The following is a 17,873-nucleotide window of genomic DNA, read 5'->3' as shown; positions in this document are numbered from 1 at the left end:
TCCAAATGTGTAAGTGCAGCCCAGACCTCTCCCCTGGACTCCAGGCTCCACTATTCAACTGCCTACTTAACGACTCTACCTGCATGTCTACTCCTAGTAAGTATCTCACACCAAGCATGACCAAAACTTGCTCCTCCTACAATTTTCCCATCTCAGTAAATGGCACATCCATCAGTCCGGCTGCCTTAGGACAAAACCCTTAAGAGTCAAACCTGTCTCTGTTCTCTCTCTCACATTCCATATATAAATTACAAGTTCTACCAGTTCTACCTGAAAAATACATCCAAAATCTGACTACTTTTTGCACCTCCACTCTTACCACCACAGTACCATACTGTCTCACTAGATTACTGCCCCACCCTCCTTTGTCCTCTCCCTGACGATGTCTTTGCCTCCTCCGTTCTAAGTCGATTCTCAACACAGCAGTCAGTGGTCCTTTTATAACTGGTCAGATCCTGTCACTAAAACCCACCAAGGCTGTCAATCTGACTCTTAATAAAAGCCACAATTTTAGTCTAAAAGGCCGGAAATAACCAGACCCTCCATTTCCTTCCTGATCTCACCTCCTGTTCTTTCCTTCCTCACCATTCCAGCCACTGGGCCTCCCTATTGTTCCTCAAACACAAGAGGTATGCTTCTGCCTCAAAGCCTTCACATTTGCTGACCCTTTGCTTAGAGACCTCTTCCCCAAATATCTGCATGGCTCACTCTCTCACCAACTACAGGTCATTGCTCAAAGGTCACATTTTTTGTGAGATCATCCCTGACACTCTATTTAAATTTACAAATTCTCACCTCCTACTTATTTTACACCTCTTTTTGTGTCTTGTCTGTCTCATCCCATCAGAATATAAGCTCTAGGAAGGCAGAAGTTTGTATCTCTACCCTGCCATTCCCCAGTGTCTACTCAATGTCTAACACATAGTAGATGTTCAACCAATGCCTCCTGCTAAATAAATGAACTTAATGGGATCATACAACCCAGCTAAAGCAAGCTGGATCTCATTCAGACTCAATTCAGGAAGAAGAATGTTTTATGCTTTAGAATGATCACTCTGGCTGCTACTGAGAAGGAACTTTAGAAGAAAAGAATGGACACAGTGACCAGTTACATAGCTATCATCCACTAGAAAGATCACAGTGGCTCTGACGAGCACTGTAGCAGTAGAAATGGTAAAATACAAAACCTAAAAGGCTACTAATTAAACAAATAGGCAGGGGAGAGATGATAAAATGCTTAAAGCCCAGTAGCAAGAGGGCGTATGATACATTTCAGTAACTAAAAGACAACCAGTACACTTGCCTTGCAGAGAGAGCAAGGAATAAAGTGGTTTAAAGATGAAGACTATAAAGCGATAGTCAGACCGTGCAGATTCTAGCTGGCAATGTTAAAGACTTCGATACCTATGCTAAGAGCAATACAAAACCAATAAACTGCTTTATATGAATCAGGTGGCATGACTACACCTGTGTTTTTAAAAGATCCCTCTTGGCTTGAGTGTGGGAGAATAGGTCGGAAGAAGGCAAGAGTGGATGCAAGAATAATTATTAAGAGGCCGAAAGAGGAGTCTAAGTAGAAGACGACAGCCTGGGGAGGTGATAGTAGAAAAAGAAAGAAGTAGAATTATTTGAAAAATATTTAGGAGATAAGATTTACAGGATTTGGGGATGAAATGAATAAAGGAGAAGGTGACAAAAACAATTCATATGTTTCTGGCTTGCACCACTGAAGGCACCTAGAGAAAAAACACTGATGCTGGAAGAGACAGGCCGCCCGGGCTCCTGAACATCCCTACACACTCTTGCAGGATGTACCAAGAAGGCAAGGCCCTGGCTGCTTTGTACCCAGGCCATTGCTCAGGGCTGTGTTTGCAGCAAGCCACTGTGAGGGATGCAGTAGTGTCTCCCCAGGGGAAAAAAAGCTCCCCTATTTCTGCTTATTATAAAAACAGTCAGTTCCCCAAAGCTCAGAGCTCCTTTCTTTTATCGCAACCCCCTGTACGTGCAGGAAGCCATGACAGGCCCTTTGCCAAGTATCATCAAAGATGCAGCACTGCACTGAGGAACTTCAGGGGCAATGTGGGACTTCAAGGGCCAGTCTTGTGGGACTCTTAACCTGTAAGATCTGACACTATCCCCAAGTGGACAGTGTCAGAACTGAGTAAACTGTAGACACCCAGCTGATGTCACAGAATGGCATGATGTGTGGAAAACCCACACATCTGGTGTCATAAGTGAAACAGTACTGTATGTAACACAGTATTGTGAGTAGAGGAGACACAGTGGAGAAGTGAGCCTTTTTCTACACACATATAGTATAATCTTTGTACGTATTGTATTTTTTCAGACCTACTGATCTTGCCTGTTAACAGATGCTCCAGAAAGAGTCAGTGATGAACTGTACAGTTTTCCCTTTCTGATTCTGGCAGTGATCCCTCTTCGGGCTCTCTTGCTTTGTTTTTGCCTTTAAGCCCATTCACTTTTCTTTAAAAAATATTCCCTTGAAATTCTCTTCTCTCGCCCCACACAGGCAGGTAAAACCCAGGTCAGCCCAGCACAGAGGTGTGCACATAAATCGTGCTCAGAAAACACTGATGAATTGATGAATAAATTATCTGATATCCTCTCTTAAATCCTGACAGGTATTGATACAAGGGAGGTTAGAATTCAATTTAAGGGCTAGAAGAAATCTGGAGGATCACCTGTCCAATTCTCTCATTTTAAATATGAGGCATTAAAGTTAAAAAGGAGAGGAAGGGAGTCTCCTAACTCCCAATTCAGTGCTCTTCTCTCCGCACAAACTGGATTATCAAGAGGACATTTCAGGTATAAAAAAGAACACCAGAAAGGCAGGGAAACTAGAAAAAACACCATCACCATGACCACCACCACCTGACAGGATTGACAGTGGCTAACAAATAATTTCATATTGCCTGATACTCATTCTCCAAATTAACACAGACTGAATCTCCTATAACCAACTAGGACAACTGAAATATGTTTTGTCTTATTTTTTTAAAAAGAAGGAAAAAGGACATTATTTGAATCATGTTTTTCTCCTGAGAGGTCACTCCTCATTCAAGCTGAAGAGAACTCTGTATAACAGTTTTCTTACATTATGGAATCAAGAGAAAAATTTTAATGAAACAAGTTCTAACACTAAGTTACTTTAAGAAGAAAACCAACAGCCACCGGTACATCTTTCGCCTAAGGACTGGTAACAGCCACTGTGTAGGGAATAAGCGTGTCTGACATTACTACAGTGTTATAAAACATTGTCAAGTGTGCTCTTCCTACAAAGCTTTCATAGTTAAAAGAGACAACGTAATTTTAATTTCATTTTTCTTATTGTTTCTGGGAATACATTTCAACATTTCTCATGTCTTAAAATATTAGCAAAAGAAAAGGAAGTTATGAAATATCATTTTTTGAATTCCTTTTAGGTATTCTTTATTCACACAGAACACTTTATCAGTTTAAAATTATTAATACACAAGAGGATTAATAAACTAAAAGCTCAGATCTTCTCTAAAGTTCAAAATCTCTTTTGCCTATTCTTTCACCTCATGTTTCTTAAGTACAAAAGTCCTATCCTTATAAAGAGCAGACCCTCTGACACCCTTTTACATCCGAACTGAACATCACCTGCTCAGAAAAGTGCTGTTAGGACAGGATCTTGGAAATAAAAACAATCAGAATGAGGATCCATTCACACAGACTTTATGTCTAAATTCGACAAGGTCTTTTCTCTGCAGTGACAAGTAGATTTCAAAACCAAGTCCTTTCCGACATAATCTCGAGACTAGAGAAAAGGTCAAAATGAAATGTTATCAAGACTACTTTTTAAGAAAGACTCAGGATTACAAAGTCTTAAAGGTTAATCCTCTGGTAGCCTGTAAAAACTCGTACTTGAGTTTTTAAAATTTATTATTAAACATAGATGATGACATTTTCAATTAAAAACAATGTCAAATTCTGAAGTCCTCAACACTTATAAAACTTCCAAAATGTAGAATTAGGCATTTTAAAGGAAAATTGAGGCTTGTAGGTAGTAACAACACACTCAATCAACTAAAAAATCTAAATCTAAAAAGACAACAAAACTTCAAACTCAGGAGCACATATTTCCTAACGTATAAAGGAGTAAATGCAGAGAGCATATATTTATGTAGTTTACATTGTACACAATAATCTCACTAGTCATCCAGTAATAAATTTACTTAAGAAGATTTTGATTATGCATCTTGTCCTAACTAAGCAAGAACCAGTACAGCAAGCATGATTTTAAGTTCTGGATTTTACACAGTATAACTAAGTTAAGACTGTAAAAAGCAAAATCACCACCACTGCTGGCATAAATCATACTACTAACAGCTACAACAGTTTTTACGGGTGAATGCTTCTAAGCATGATAAATTATCATACTCATTTCATGAAGAAAAATATTGGTCCTTCCTCTACATAGTAAATTTCCTAATGATGACATTTTTAAAAGAATTCTATTCTCTGAATTTAAATATTTCTGAGTACACCACAAAATATCGAGGAACAGACAACACACATGTTGCTAAGGAGCTGCTTAGCCAAGTGTTTTTCTTAAAATTTAGTAATAAACTAAAGAAAAGGGAGGCAATTAGAAAATGTGATTTAGCTATCATTAATCTACATCAAAGGATTATAATGATGTACACTGTGTGCCTTTCAAATTATTCTCTATTATAGGTTTCACAGCAGAAGTTGAGAAAACTCTTTGACAAACTAGCCCCTTATTAAAAATCAAAGGAAAGTACTTTGCTACCATCTGTGCAACATTAACACCTTCACTAAAGAGTGATTATTTTGTAAGTTAAGAAGTATTCAGTTCTATTTAAAACAAAACAACAGCGACACAGCTATTCAAATGCTCATCTTCATCTATTATAAAAAAGTCATAGCATATATGAAACACTATGTAATTTGCTACAGAAAGACCAGGATCTCTCCCAAACCAGAAAACAGAAGGGAAAGTTGGGATCCTATGAAAGCATAATCAAAGCATTTTTTTTAATGTCACCAACACCAACATATGCTTCACAAAACCTAACCAGCACCTGCAAGGTCTGATTTAATATGATAGGGGGCAAGAGAAAATAAAAACTTTTAAATTTAATGCTACTGGTAGAAAGCAGACTACATTTTAAAGAGTAAGGTAAAATTATCCATAAATGGTTGTCAGAAAAATTTATGACAGACAACCTCTTCTCTTTAAAGTACACTGAACCAAGAAAAATTTCTTCAAGTATTTAGAAGTTCATTTGAGAAAGTATTACTGTAAATCAAGCTTCTTTATCTCCAGTACACTATATACTATGTCCACCATTTAACAAGTTCTCCCTAATTACCCATCTTAATGATAGTAATTATATATTTTATAGTAAATGAAAGTAACAAGGTTCATTTGGAAGATGAATTGTGAACTACAGGTTTAAAAAAATAAATATAGACAATGTGGGAGATGTCCAACCATTCCGCTTAATTCATCATCTTCAGCACTTGACTGTTTAACAGAACCATATGATTTTGGAGCTAGAACTCAGGAATCACTTAATCTAATACCTTTATTTTATAATGATATCATTTTCCAATTTCCTCATTATAAAGAGGATCAACCATTACTCGTCCCCAACTATTAGCTCCCTCTACGCACTCACCTAGTTTGCCTTATACTTTAGTTTTAGAAGTACTTGCTAGATAATAAACTAACATAAAGGTATATATACATGAAATATATTGAATAGATAAACTATAAGGAACCAAGGGATATACCGAGAGAAAACACCTCAAATGCCCTTCAAGGCTAAATTTGTTTTGGGGGACCTTAGGAGGAAAAGTTGATAACAATGCAACTTACAATAAGTAGAAAACACTTTGTACCATGGAAATTACAGATCCAGATAGAAAAGTATATGTTTATACTCTAGACTTATTTCATCTTCTCTAAATGTAGCAAAGGAGGATGTCACCATTATAAAATGGATTATTGAAATCAAAACCTAAGAGTTTGTTTTAAAAATTGTTTTAATTAAGTCTAGTCTCTAGGATATGAATTAGTCTTAACGCTGCCAATTTTTCTCCAACACAATTCAACAAGTAAAACAAATGCCCACACTTCTAACAAAAGCACCGTCTTAAATGATAAAACAATAAGCAAGAAACTGACAGCATGACCACCCTGCTTAACCTAGGCCCTCAATTTCCTCACCTACAGAATAAAGATCCTAAAATTCTGATTATAGGTTAGGCAATCAGTGAAATTTCAATTCATCTTAAAATAAGTAAACTATTAAAGCCAGCACAGCTAAAGTCTGGTAATGACTAAATGTAATTATTATTCATTATAATAAGGAAAATGAACACAAAATGGCCTTTGGAAAGTGAATCACCATAATTCTCTCCCCAAACTCCACCTCTCCTCTGAGATGAGAAAGACAGCATTCCAAAAGGCCTCAGGTCCCACACAAAAACTTGTTCTCAACTCAGCAATTTTCCTAAATATCTTTTTTAATGATGAAATCTTAAGGCATTTCATATTCCATGGTCCACAAAATATGAAAACCATACTGATAATTCAAACATCACTAACTACAGTAAAATTTCTTGAGGAGTCATCTAATTCTTTGCACCACATGGTACGCAGTACCCCGGCATGCGATAACTGACTACAATCAACCCACTGAAGGTTATTCTGCTCCCCCATTATCACCATTAAAAATGTCACATTACTTGTTTATGGGTTAAACTATGTCCCTCCCAAAATTCATATATTGAAGTCCTAATCCCATTACCTCAGAACATAACCTTATTTGGAAACAGGGTCATTGCAGATATAATTGGTAAAGATGAGGAAAGTGGGGCTCTATGCAATATGAATGGTGTCCCTACAAAAAAGGGAAATTTGACACAAACATGCATACATGCATACCATGTGAACATGAAGACCGCCTTCTACAAGCCAAGCAGAGGCCTGGAACACACACCTCCCTCACAGACCTCAAAGTAACCAAACTCACCTAGCCCTTGATTTAGAACTTTCGCCTTCAGAACTGTGAGACGATAAATGTCTGTTGATAAGCTACCCAGTCTGTGGTACTTGCTTACAGCAGCCCTAGCAAGCTAATATATTACTCTACAGCAACTGAAGAAGAATGAAACATCATGACAGCCACAGACAAAATATAGATAGCACCCAAATTTCAATGCATGGCCAACATTCCTAACAGACCACACATCTTAAAGAATCTGAGGAAAGCCACTTTCACATAGACATGAACCTTTTTCATATTGTACACTTAATTCAAGAGACTCGCTAATTCACCCCGGCCCCAAGCCACAAAACTGCTAAAAATGCATGGACTCTTTTTTTTTTTTTTTTTTTTTGCGGTACGCGGGCCTCTCACTGTTGTGGCCTCTCCTGTTGCGGAGCACAGGCTCAGCGGCCATAGCTCACGGGCCTAGCCGCTCCGCGGCATGTGGGATCTTCCCAGACCGGGGCACGAACCCGTGTCCCCTGCATCAGCAGGCGGACTCTCAACCACTGTGCCAACAGGGAAGCCCTAAAAATGCATGGACTCTTAATTAACAACTCCTGTTTTAATCAATGGTAAGGGGGTGGGGGGAGGGGTAACAGATCATACACTAATCTGTTTTAAACAGAAAATAAAACACTGTCAGCACTGGCTTTGATAAAGAAGGAAAACATTACAGATGAACTAATAAAACTTTTCTTCACTGTGCTCTTAAAGAGGTTTACTACATATTATTTTTTTAAAGTACTTTTTAAAACATGTGCATTTATAATTACATCTGAAAATCAGTAAAACTTTATCACCATAGCACATTTTGTCATGAAAGGATGGGGTCTAATACAAAAATCAGAAAACTAGACGAAGAAAACTTTTCTTAGGTAAACTGCAATTTAAATTCTTCTCAGAAATATGGACCTGGTCAATACGACTCAAAGTAGTTGCCTTATTTATTTTGCCCAATCAACTTCACCTTTAGTAGCTGACAATAACACATCATGTTGGAAAACTAAGATCAAAAGTTTTCAAAACAGAAATTCAACCATTTTATATGAGCTTTATCAATCTTTCATGGTATCCTGCCAGTCAAGAAAAGGTTCTCCCATAAACACAAGCTAAAATGATGGTATCTGGCCAATAAAAAGACAATTTCAATCTGATTATGAAGATTCAAAAAAACTTTACTTGCTTTCCACAGCTAATTAGTTCTCAGCGGAAAGCACAATGGGAAAATATATAGTTAATACACAGAGTGTAAGAACAATTTGAAAAACATTAACCTCCATTTAAATAGAAAAGAAAATGGATATTAGAGTTTTGCTCTTTCAAAACTGTGCAAAATTAATCTAACTAATTTGTAGAAAAGTGATACCCAAAAGGTTGTGTTCTATCTTGTGAAATAATAGTTAACTGAGTTTAAGGACAAAATCACTATTCCATATATATTATACAGAAATTATTATAACTGTAAAAAGCAAGTAGTATAGATGGTGAAAAAGTCTCTGGACTGACAATCAGAAGAAACGGGCTCTATTTCTCCTGCTCCTGGTACTAACTGCATGTGTGACTTCAGGCAAGATCATTTAACCTCTCTGGACCCTGGTTTCTCATCTATAAAATAAGGGAGTCAGACCTAATTACCTCTAAGGTATCTGTCACCTCTCAAAATGATTCCTAACACTATAAATCTTAACATCTGAAATATGTCATTCATATTTTACATACTTTATGAAATCAATATGAATTTATCAGTTGTTTAACTAAGAGAGACAGTGAAATTTCTCACCTGAAAAATCAGTGTCATGTAGCAAATTTCGAAGCTTACTACAAAGCTGGATCATGTTGTCCAATTGTCTATTTATCTTCACATCTTGTATCCAGGCTGGGGTGTAACACACTGGACATGCGGTTCCAATGCAGTCACTTACACAATTACTTAAAAAGGATCAAAAAATATATAGATATCAATACATTCAGCAGGATCTGAATTGAAAAAAATGAAGTTTGAACTGAAGTAAATGAAGCAGAGGCTGTTCTAATAAACAATGGTCAATTATAAAATATTAGTTAAAACAGTGTTTTTGAAAGAGTATGACACTGACACACAAGCACACACACACCACATCTAAATCTAAAGTTGCTTATGTAGTTTGCTATGTAGACACTACACTTGCAGACAATAGTCTGCATACTTTTTCCCTGCAAATAAATCTATAGTTTCTAAAGAGTAAGAGTACAGAGGGAGATATAAAAAAATATTTAGTACCTAATGCATGTAAGCCGTGCATCTCAACCTTTCCTACTCTAAAGCTAACACTGTGCTTCATGGAGGTACCTAAAATTACTGCAAAGAAATGGGGAAAGGTGTTTTTGCTTTTATTTTTGTACAAGTGTCTAAAGGCTTTAGTTTTTGAGAAAAGATGTTTGGTTCTTTCAGGTACTTTTATAACCTGTAAACTCAATTAAATTACCTCGGGTTATATGTCCAAGAGTTACAGTCTCATAGTTAGAAAGGTTTTTCCTAACTTTGGGGGTTACAAACCCTTCGTGACTCTGACGAAGATGTGCACGAGCGTTTGTTCACAATCCCCCCTGAAGCCTATCTGTGAATCCTGAAATAAGAAAGCTCTAAATCCACACCTCCCTTAGCTTCACCAGATGGGCTCTAGCAGGACTGGGCAATATAATAGTCGTAAAAGCCACATCTCCTCCAAACACTACATCCCTTTTCATGTAACCCTCTCGTTTGTAGGGCCAGAGGATTCTTACAATGGAGCCCCCTTCAAAATACGTAACCTGTCTTCTACTCAGCAAAATAAAGAAAGCTGCAAAAATGTAAAAGCAGTGCCACTCTTCTATTTTTTCTTTAGTTTGCAAAATAGTTATTTCTCCTTAAAAAGTGTTATTTATGTTATTATGTAATGGGTTTTTTATTGTTATTTTTAAATGAATTAGTATTTTTTAAATGTCTCAGTTTTATATGGGAAACCCTAATTCTTGGCATCATATAATAAAAATGAACCAAACTACACTGAATCAATTCTTTCCTCTGTTCACATACAGATGATCATTTTCTCTTTTAAGATGTTCTCATGCCTCCCTTAATCTTTCATTGGCCATTTGAAGTCACAGACCCCTTTAGAATCCAATTAAATGTATGGAACACACACACATACACAAGCTTTACATACAATTTCATTACATACAATTTCAAGTTTGTTATGCTCCAGATTCGTCACTAATCTATTATATACAGTGAGTACAACCCCTGAAACAAATCTGCTTGCTTCAGAGTGGAGACAGGGAGCGGCCAAAATTTTATACAGGAATAATGGGAGGCCTCTTGGAGGAGGTAATATCTGAGCTGAAATGGAACTGATGAAAAGCCAGCCTCACAAAAATCTGGCAGAAGTACATTCTAGATGGAAGAAATAATAAGTGCAAAAGTCCTGGGGCAGGAGTGAGTCTGATGTGTTTAATACACTAAAAGCAGAAGGTGGCTGAACAGTGTGAGCCAGAGGGATGTGCGGTCCGAGAGGCAGGCAAGGACTGGGCCCTGCACAGGGTCTCGTGGGCCTCAGAGCAGAGTCTGGATTTCATTCTAATTGTAATAGGAAGTCACTGAAGGACTTTAAGAGCCGTAATGATACAAACGTGATTTACATTTTCAAAAGATCTCCTGTGAGATCACCCACAAGAACGTAGAAAATGGGGAAGCGAACCAGCTATGAACTAGTCTGAGGAGAAATAATTTGATGGTGGCTTGGACCAAAGTATAAACAGTAGTAAATATAGAGAAAAGTGGGAAAGTTCAAGATTTAGGGCACATTTTGAGGTGAAACTGACAGAACTTAATGACGTGGGATAAGGAAGAAAAATAGCAACCAGGTATGACTACTGGTTTTCGCTTTGAGCAACTTTGATACCATTTATTCCAGTGGCACCAGTTACTGCTATGAAGATTACCGAGGCAGGAACAGGGTAAAGGGGAGGACGATCAACAGATCTGCTCTGAACATATCAAGTCTGAAATCCCATTTCGTCATCCAGATGGAGACGTCAGGTAGGCAATAGATACTATTTCCTACCCCATCCTCCTGCTGGATATGCCCTATGTAACAGACCTATGTTTCTAGAAACAAAATTGGGACCCCAAGCATAGGTGCCCTCCACACACCCCCAGTCCACTGAAGTCATACAGTAAATTACTTCCACGTGTGCTTAAACTTCATATTGCAGTCTGTGCATGCCGGATAATCACAGTCATAACTTGAAATAATTAAAAGATTGATTCAAAGGAGGATATATTAACCCTGTCTCAGACAATTAAACTATGACATTCATTCACTCCTTTAATTGATTCCTACTGAGTAAGAAATAAGATGAAATGAAAACCTAATATACTAACCTCTCACTCAGGGCTTTAATGGATATAATTTTATAATAACTGTTATGGCTTAAATGGTGTCCCACCAAAAGATGCTGAAGTCTTAAACCCGAGGACCTGTGACTGTGATCTTATTTGGAAATAGGGTCTTTGTAAATGATCAAGTTAAGATGAGACCATCAGGGTGAGTACCCTAATCCAATATAATGGGTATTTTATAAAAAGAGGAAATTTGGACACAAAGACAAACACGCACACAAGGGAGCCTGCCATGTGGACATGAAGGCTAAGATGAGAGTGATGTATCTAAATAAGCCAAGGAAACAATGTCAGAATCCAAAGATTCTCCACCAGAAGGTAGGAGAGAGGCATGGCGCAGATTTTCCCTCATCGCCCTCAGAAGGAACCAACCTACCTGACACCTCGCTGTCACACTTCTAGCCTCCAGAACTGTGAGACAATAATTTCTGTTGCTCTAAGCCACCCAGTTTTTGGTACTTTGTTATGGCAGCCCTAGGAAACTAATCCAGTAACGATAAGAACTAAAGTTTCACAATTTGCAAAGTCTGGATTCAAAACTAACTGGAAAAATAAGAGAGACATATTTGAATTATACAACCGATATTAATTTTTCCCCAAAACTTAGCAAAGTCACTTACTAAGCTTTGTAACTGTCAACAAGTCATCTTCTTTGAGCTTTTAGTTTCTGATTTGTAAATTAAGACAGTTGAAAGGACCAAAATGAGATAATGTACAGTAAGTCACTGCAATCTATGAGAGTTACACAACATAAGGTAATACTAGTATCAACATGATTGCATGACTATTACCTAGTAAAAAACATAGTTACGCTAAATGTGTGTGTATGTGTGTATAGCTATCATAAACCATAATTACTTACCTACAGAAGATGTGCTCACATCCTCCTAAACACACAGGGTCCCTCAGAATATTAGTGCTGTTTGAAGAAAGAAAAATAATCAAGACTTAGGCCGTTGTTAGATAAACATTTTTTACTCAACATTTCACAAGTCCAAGGCCCAACACGACCATATTTCTTTCTCAAAACAGAAGATATTAAGGATGTATTCATTTGAAAGGTTGTTACTCCCTGATTAAATATTGTCTCATCACACACCTGCTGAATTCAAATAGCAACTACCAAACTCAGTACAAATTATAACACTTTTTATAATGCATATACTGTGAAATCATAGAAAGAAGCAACTTTGTTCAGTATCTCTGAACCTCTTACAGAACCAACCACTGGCTGCTTCTTTCAACTAATGATTCAAAGTGTAGACCATAAATCTCTAAATCAGACCCACAAGTAGAATGACTATGTAGTGTATTGTCCAAATGAGAACACTTCTGAGAGCGAAGGGGATAACTAGATAGAACAGCAGGACTGCCACAGAAAAATAGGACATCTGGTCACTTTGACCATAAGAATTTATCGTTTCCCATTAAAAAAAAAAAATTTGGTTTCCGGTTGTTGTCAAGTACCCACCAATTTTCTACAGATGTCTTATCAAAAATGCAGCCATTCTTTCACTTTACAGGAAGTTGTTTGTTTTCTTTAAAGCAACTGCAAATGGGAATCATTAGGTTGGCTGTCTGCAGACAATTAAGTATTCCCAACGTTCCCATCAAAAAACACCTGCTAAGTTTGATAATCCTAAGAAGGTAATGCTACTTAACTAATAAACACATACCAAGTCATTATATTCAGAGGGCGTAATGAGGCACGAGCAAACAGGAGAAGTAAAGCTTTTAAAGAACGAACATCTTTTGTGCTTGGTTTATTATACTAACCCTAGGACCTGTAGGTATTTACACCATTATTATCCAATTACCTCTGTACACATACCATATATCAATAAAAACAGTTTTCCACACTTCTTGAAAGATCAAAAGTATCACACTGCACATTTTAATAGATATGAACATTAAAGTGAAATTGAGCTTTCAGAAAGAGTGCTAAAAACAGAGCACACCCACAATGTTATACTCAAGATATCGAAAATGGGGCTCACTGACATTATAAAACCCATCACTTTTTAAAACCCAGAATATCTGATTTTTCTATCACACTACATAGAACACGGTGATAAAAATATGACTTGTGATGTGCCAGCCACTTCTGTGATTCTGGCAGTTCAGATGACCCTTACTACAATGCGTATGCTGGTCCTGTAATTTTTGTTCATTACTTGACCTACCAAACCTAACCCCTGATCTAGAATCAAGTGTGCTGAATTCTACTTCATTACGAGCTCTGCCTCTAAGATCCCAAAAGTGATGTGATCTCACTTCCTCCTATCATAATATGCCGCTTCTCTTTTATCCCATCAACCTGACCAAACCTCCATATTCAGGTTGTTTTCCACATGGAAAGACTTCCATTCAGTATTAGCTCCTTGGATTCCCTACCAGCCCAGGCCACAGAGCTAACTTGTTCTGGGCCATCTTCACCACCACCCTAATTCTAACCTCTTAGACACTCAAGGATGCCAATCTATTGATACAATGCTAGACAGGCTCCCCAGTCCACTCCCGTGCCTGCTCTCAGGCTCTGAATAACCATTACAAAAAGACAGGAAGATATACAAACTTGTCTCTATAAACTCATTTAGTAGTTTCCTCACCTTTGTATCTCTACCAAAGTGATGTAGTAGACATTCTGTGGGTAAACAAATGAATAGATGGCTATACAAAACAATCCCCAGGCTCTAAATCCCATTAACCTTACTGAGGGCAAGCAGTGTGAGCTTTTCATCACCAGACTCATTCCTACCTCTCCACCCATAATCTTACCCCTCCCTCCAGGCTCAGAGGAAAAGAACTCCTTCAGTCATTCTTCCTTTGTAAAATGGGCTGCTCTATTGTCCTTAGACCCCTTAACTTCTCTGCTTTCTAACAGCCTATTCTCATCACTACAGTCACCTTTCATCTTCCATCTGTATCTAAACATGCAAAGGTAATCTCTCCTGCAAACTAAAACAAACAAAAAACCCTTTAGACCAGCAGTCCCCAACCTTTTTGGCATCAGGGACTGGTTTCATGGAAGACAATTTTTCCATGGACGGGGGGCAGGGTGGGCACGGCAGGACAGAATCAGGCAGTAACGCCAAGGATGGTTCAGGTGGTAACGCAGGCGATGGGGAGCGAGGCAGATGAAGACTTGCTCCTGCTGTGCGGCCTGGCTCCTAACAGGCCACGGACCGGGGCTTGGGGACCCCAGCGTTATACCGTGCCCCCCAACGTACCGTCTGCCCCAACTCCTCCCTTTCTTGCTGATGTAAGTTCTGGTAAGTCCTCTGTAGGTGCTCTGTACCAGCTAACTCCATCTCCTTTCCTTCCTAGCTTTAATTCCCACCACTCTGCTCAAACTGCTCACCAAAGCATCTTTTGGTCCTCTTTCTCCCTGACCCTCTGTGAAATAACATCGACCTCACCTTCTTTCCTAAAACCTTCCCTTCCACTGAGTTTTAATTTCCTCATAGCACATTTATGTGCTGATTTCAGCTCGTCCTTAGCTGCTTCTTTTCCCATCTCTCCATGTAGGTTTACCCCCAGGATGCAGTCCACAGCCTTCTGGCTTTCTCTGCCAATACCTGACTCAGTGCCTTGATTCTATTTCTAAACTTAAATTTCCATCCTAAGATGACTCTGTACCCCTTGATCTATAGTTCTTACCCTTCACCCTAGCAACAAGATGCTACAGTGCAAGTAGCAATGAATCTAGTACTACAAATAATTGATCAACTGTACTAATTATTCTAATTAGTGACCTAGAAAATACTTTTTATTGCTGTTAATAGATGAGAAAAGACACTGGGAGAGTGAATGAAAAGTATGTGCACACATGTGCTGGGAGAAGGAGCAGAGAGAGGAGTGTTATAGCCAAAGCTGGGAGACGGTAGTGCCAAGTTCAAAAGAATTTTAATGGAAGAGCTCAAAGAATAGATACACTGCACAGGGGGTGGCACAAATCTTTGTCAAAGCGAGACTTTCTGAAAATGTCTAGAGTTTAGCTGAGAAGACACTCTGGAATAAAAGAATTCTTATTACAACCAGACAGTATCTATCAAAATTTTAAATATACCAAACTTTAACTCAACTATCCTACTACAAGGAATTTATTCTTCAGATAATCTCAGATGCTTGAAAAACTGAAATTTCAAAACACTAAAGATATCTATCTAAACAAAATACCAAAAGCTTCCAGGAACTAAAAAATAATAAAATGTCAAATACATGTGTGTGTGTGTATAAATATATATATATATATATATATTTTTTTAAGGATTCAGAATAGCGTAAGACATCTCACGGGTGACAAGGAAAAAACATTTGGCCTTCACAGTAATGAATGAAAATTATTTTGTACTTTGAATTCTATATCCAGTCATCTTCCATAGTAGAAAGTTGATCATTGGTAATAAAAAAAAAAACTCACCCTTTCAGAGTAGGAAGTTAACAAAAAATGTCTAAAATGGAAAAAAAAATCTAGAACTAGCAATAGAAACACATTTCGTAATCTGGAAATTAAAGAATAAAAAGAGATGAAAGAGGTTGTATCTGGAGTATAGAACTCAAGGGTGATAAGGGATGAGGCAAAATAATGTTTTCATTATAATATTTGTCCTATTGACTTTGTCAACTGTGTTCACGTATAATTCTAATAAAAAATTTTTAATGTAAAGGCACATGGACAAGGATATTCACTCCAGCATAAGTCTTGTGTTTATTACAGCACAAGACTGGAAACGGTCTAAATTTCTACCAAGGAAATGGTTAAATAAATCATGATACATCTACCTGATGACCGGTACCCTCTCATCTGAGGTACAAACATAGAGAACCTCTTAAAGGATACACAAGAAACTGATCAGAGTGGGTTCTTGAAGAAGATTCAGACATACCTGTCATTCATTTAACAAATATTTAATAACCGTATACCATGTTATTTTAATTCTTTGGCATATACATGTATTACTTTCAATTTTTAAAAACTTAAAAAGTTCTTCACAGTCTGGTTACTCCAAAGCCAGGCAACCTTTGTTCTCACTGCTCCTCAACAAAACCTGCTCGTATCAGGCCAGTCAGTGTCTGTAACATTTATCAAACACCTTATGACCAATTCCAAGTCTAGTACTGCTCAGACTGTCCCCAGCCTAGAATATACTCCCTCCTCCCACAAAACTATTCAAGCCGAACACATTTTCCAAATACCATCCAAGATGATACAATAAAAATGACACTAAACAAAGAAGCACAATTTCTTGGAATTTAGTTTCCATGCCATCACTCATGCAGAATCTGTACCCTGCAGCAGACACATATAAAGGACACAAAATTGACTGCATTACAGTCTTTCCTAAGGGGCTTACAATCTAGCTGGGTAGTTTTATAAGCCAAGTTAACATACGACTTAAGTACAAAATGCTCTAAAGTTCCAGAGATGGCATCAAGCTGGGGCTCTGGAAATCAATGTTGAAAACTAAGTATTTTGTGTTTTATCTGCCTGATTCTTTCTTTTCTTCTTCTTCTTTTTTTTTTAAGTCTCCAAATAGATTGTAGTCCTACAGACAAGAGATCCTGACTTTCAATTCTTCAGAGCTCCCCAACACACCATTACCTACCTAGCATGGTGCTATGCGAACAGCAGGATTTCAATAAATCCTTAGTGAACGAACTAAGTGGAAGACTACATACAAAATGCATTTATGTTAACAATTCTATTTTATCCTTACCCTATTTTTTGTTTGATATACATATATATTAGAAGGAAAAAAATCCAGAAGAATAACAAAAGACATTTGCATAGTAACAGGACTTCGGAACCTTGAAAATTCAGCTACTTTATTTTTTTCCATCTGCAGTCATACTTCTGTTACTTTATATGTAGTTCATTTGGAAAGACCGGTACAGTCAGAGGATTATAACTTAGGGAAGAACTAAATAGGGAAAACAAACTTTTTTTTTTCTTTTTAAAGGTCCTATTGAGAGAAAATTTTCTTTGCAAAGAAGAAAAGGAAAGTAAATTCAGTTGAGATTACAATACAGAGGCAGACCTATTTCTTAACTGAATGACTCCCTAAGCTTCCATGAGACATCAACTGCTATTTAATATTAGACAAGATAGCTACTACAACGCTCTTGCGTTTTAGAAAATTCCCATGCTATTTTTAGGTGTGTACCAACACATTTAACACCAAAATGCAGAGGCTCCCCAAGCCAATTAAACAATTGGCTTTATTTTTCTTGAGGAGAATAAATAAAATTGTTAACAAGTCAGGGATATGGATAATGATATGAAAGCATCTTATTTTGTATAGTTATTCTGTATGCCATATTAAAGTAAATCATATGAGAAAAACAGTAACTCATGTCTAATTGTTCAGTGTCAATAAATACTG

The 17,873-nt window shown here is 37.5% G+C and overlaps 1 protein-coding gene across 2 annotated transcripts in view; it reads right to left on the bottom strand.

Moving 5' to 3' along the window:
* The window catches only part of BARD1 (BRCA1 associated RING domain 1), a 75,084-nt gene that overhangs the window by 50,864 nt on the left and 6,347 nt on the right, over positions 1-17,873 (bottom strand). The window contains exons 1-3 of one of the 2 annotated variants that reach the window (XM_027122162.1): positions 12,350-12,406; positions 11,864-12,030; positions 8,848-8,996 (exon numbers count right to left, since the gene is read on the bottom strand). In XM_027122162.1, coding sequence (XP_026977963.1) covers positions 8,848-8,902 — 55 coding nt within the window. In that variant the 5' untranslated portion in view covers positions 8,903-8,996; positions 11,864-12,030; positions 12,350-12,406. Of the gene's footprint in view, positions 1-8,847; positions 8,997-11,863; positions 12,031-12,349; positions 12,407-17,873 lie in introns of those variants that run through there. The other variant, XM_027122154.1, reaches the window with a different exon arrangement.

The sequence above is a fragment of the Aethalodelphis obliquidens genome, unplaced genomic scaffold (assembly GCF_003676395.1).
Source record: "Aethalodelphis obliquidens isolate GAN/ISIS:26980383/991018 unplaced genomic scaffold, ASM367639v1 scaffold2, whole genome shotgun sequence".
Lineage (NCBI taxonomy): Eukaryota > Metazoa > Chordata > Mammalia > Artiodactyla > Delphinidae > Aethalodelphis > Aethalodelphis obliquidens.
This window is presented reverse-complemented; position numbering and strand designations above follow the sequence as displayed.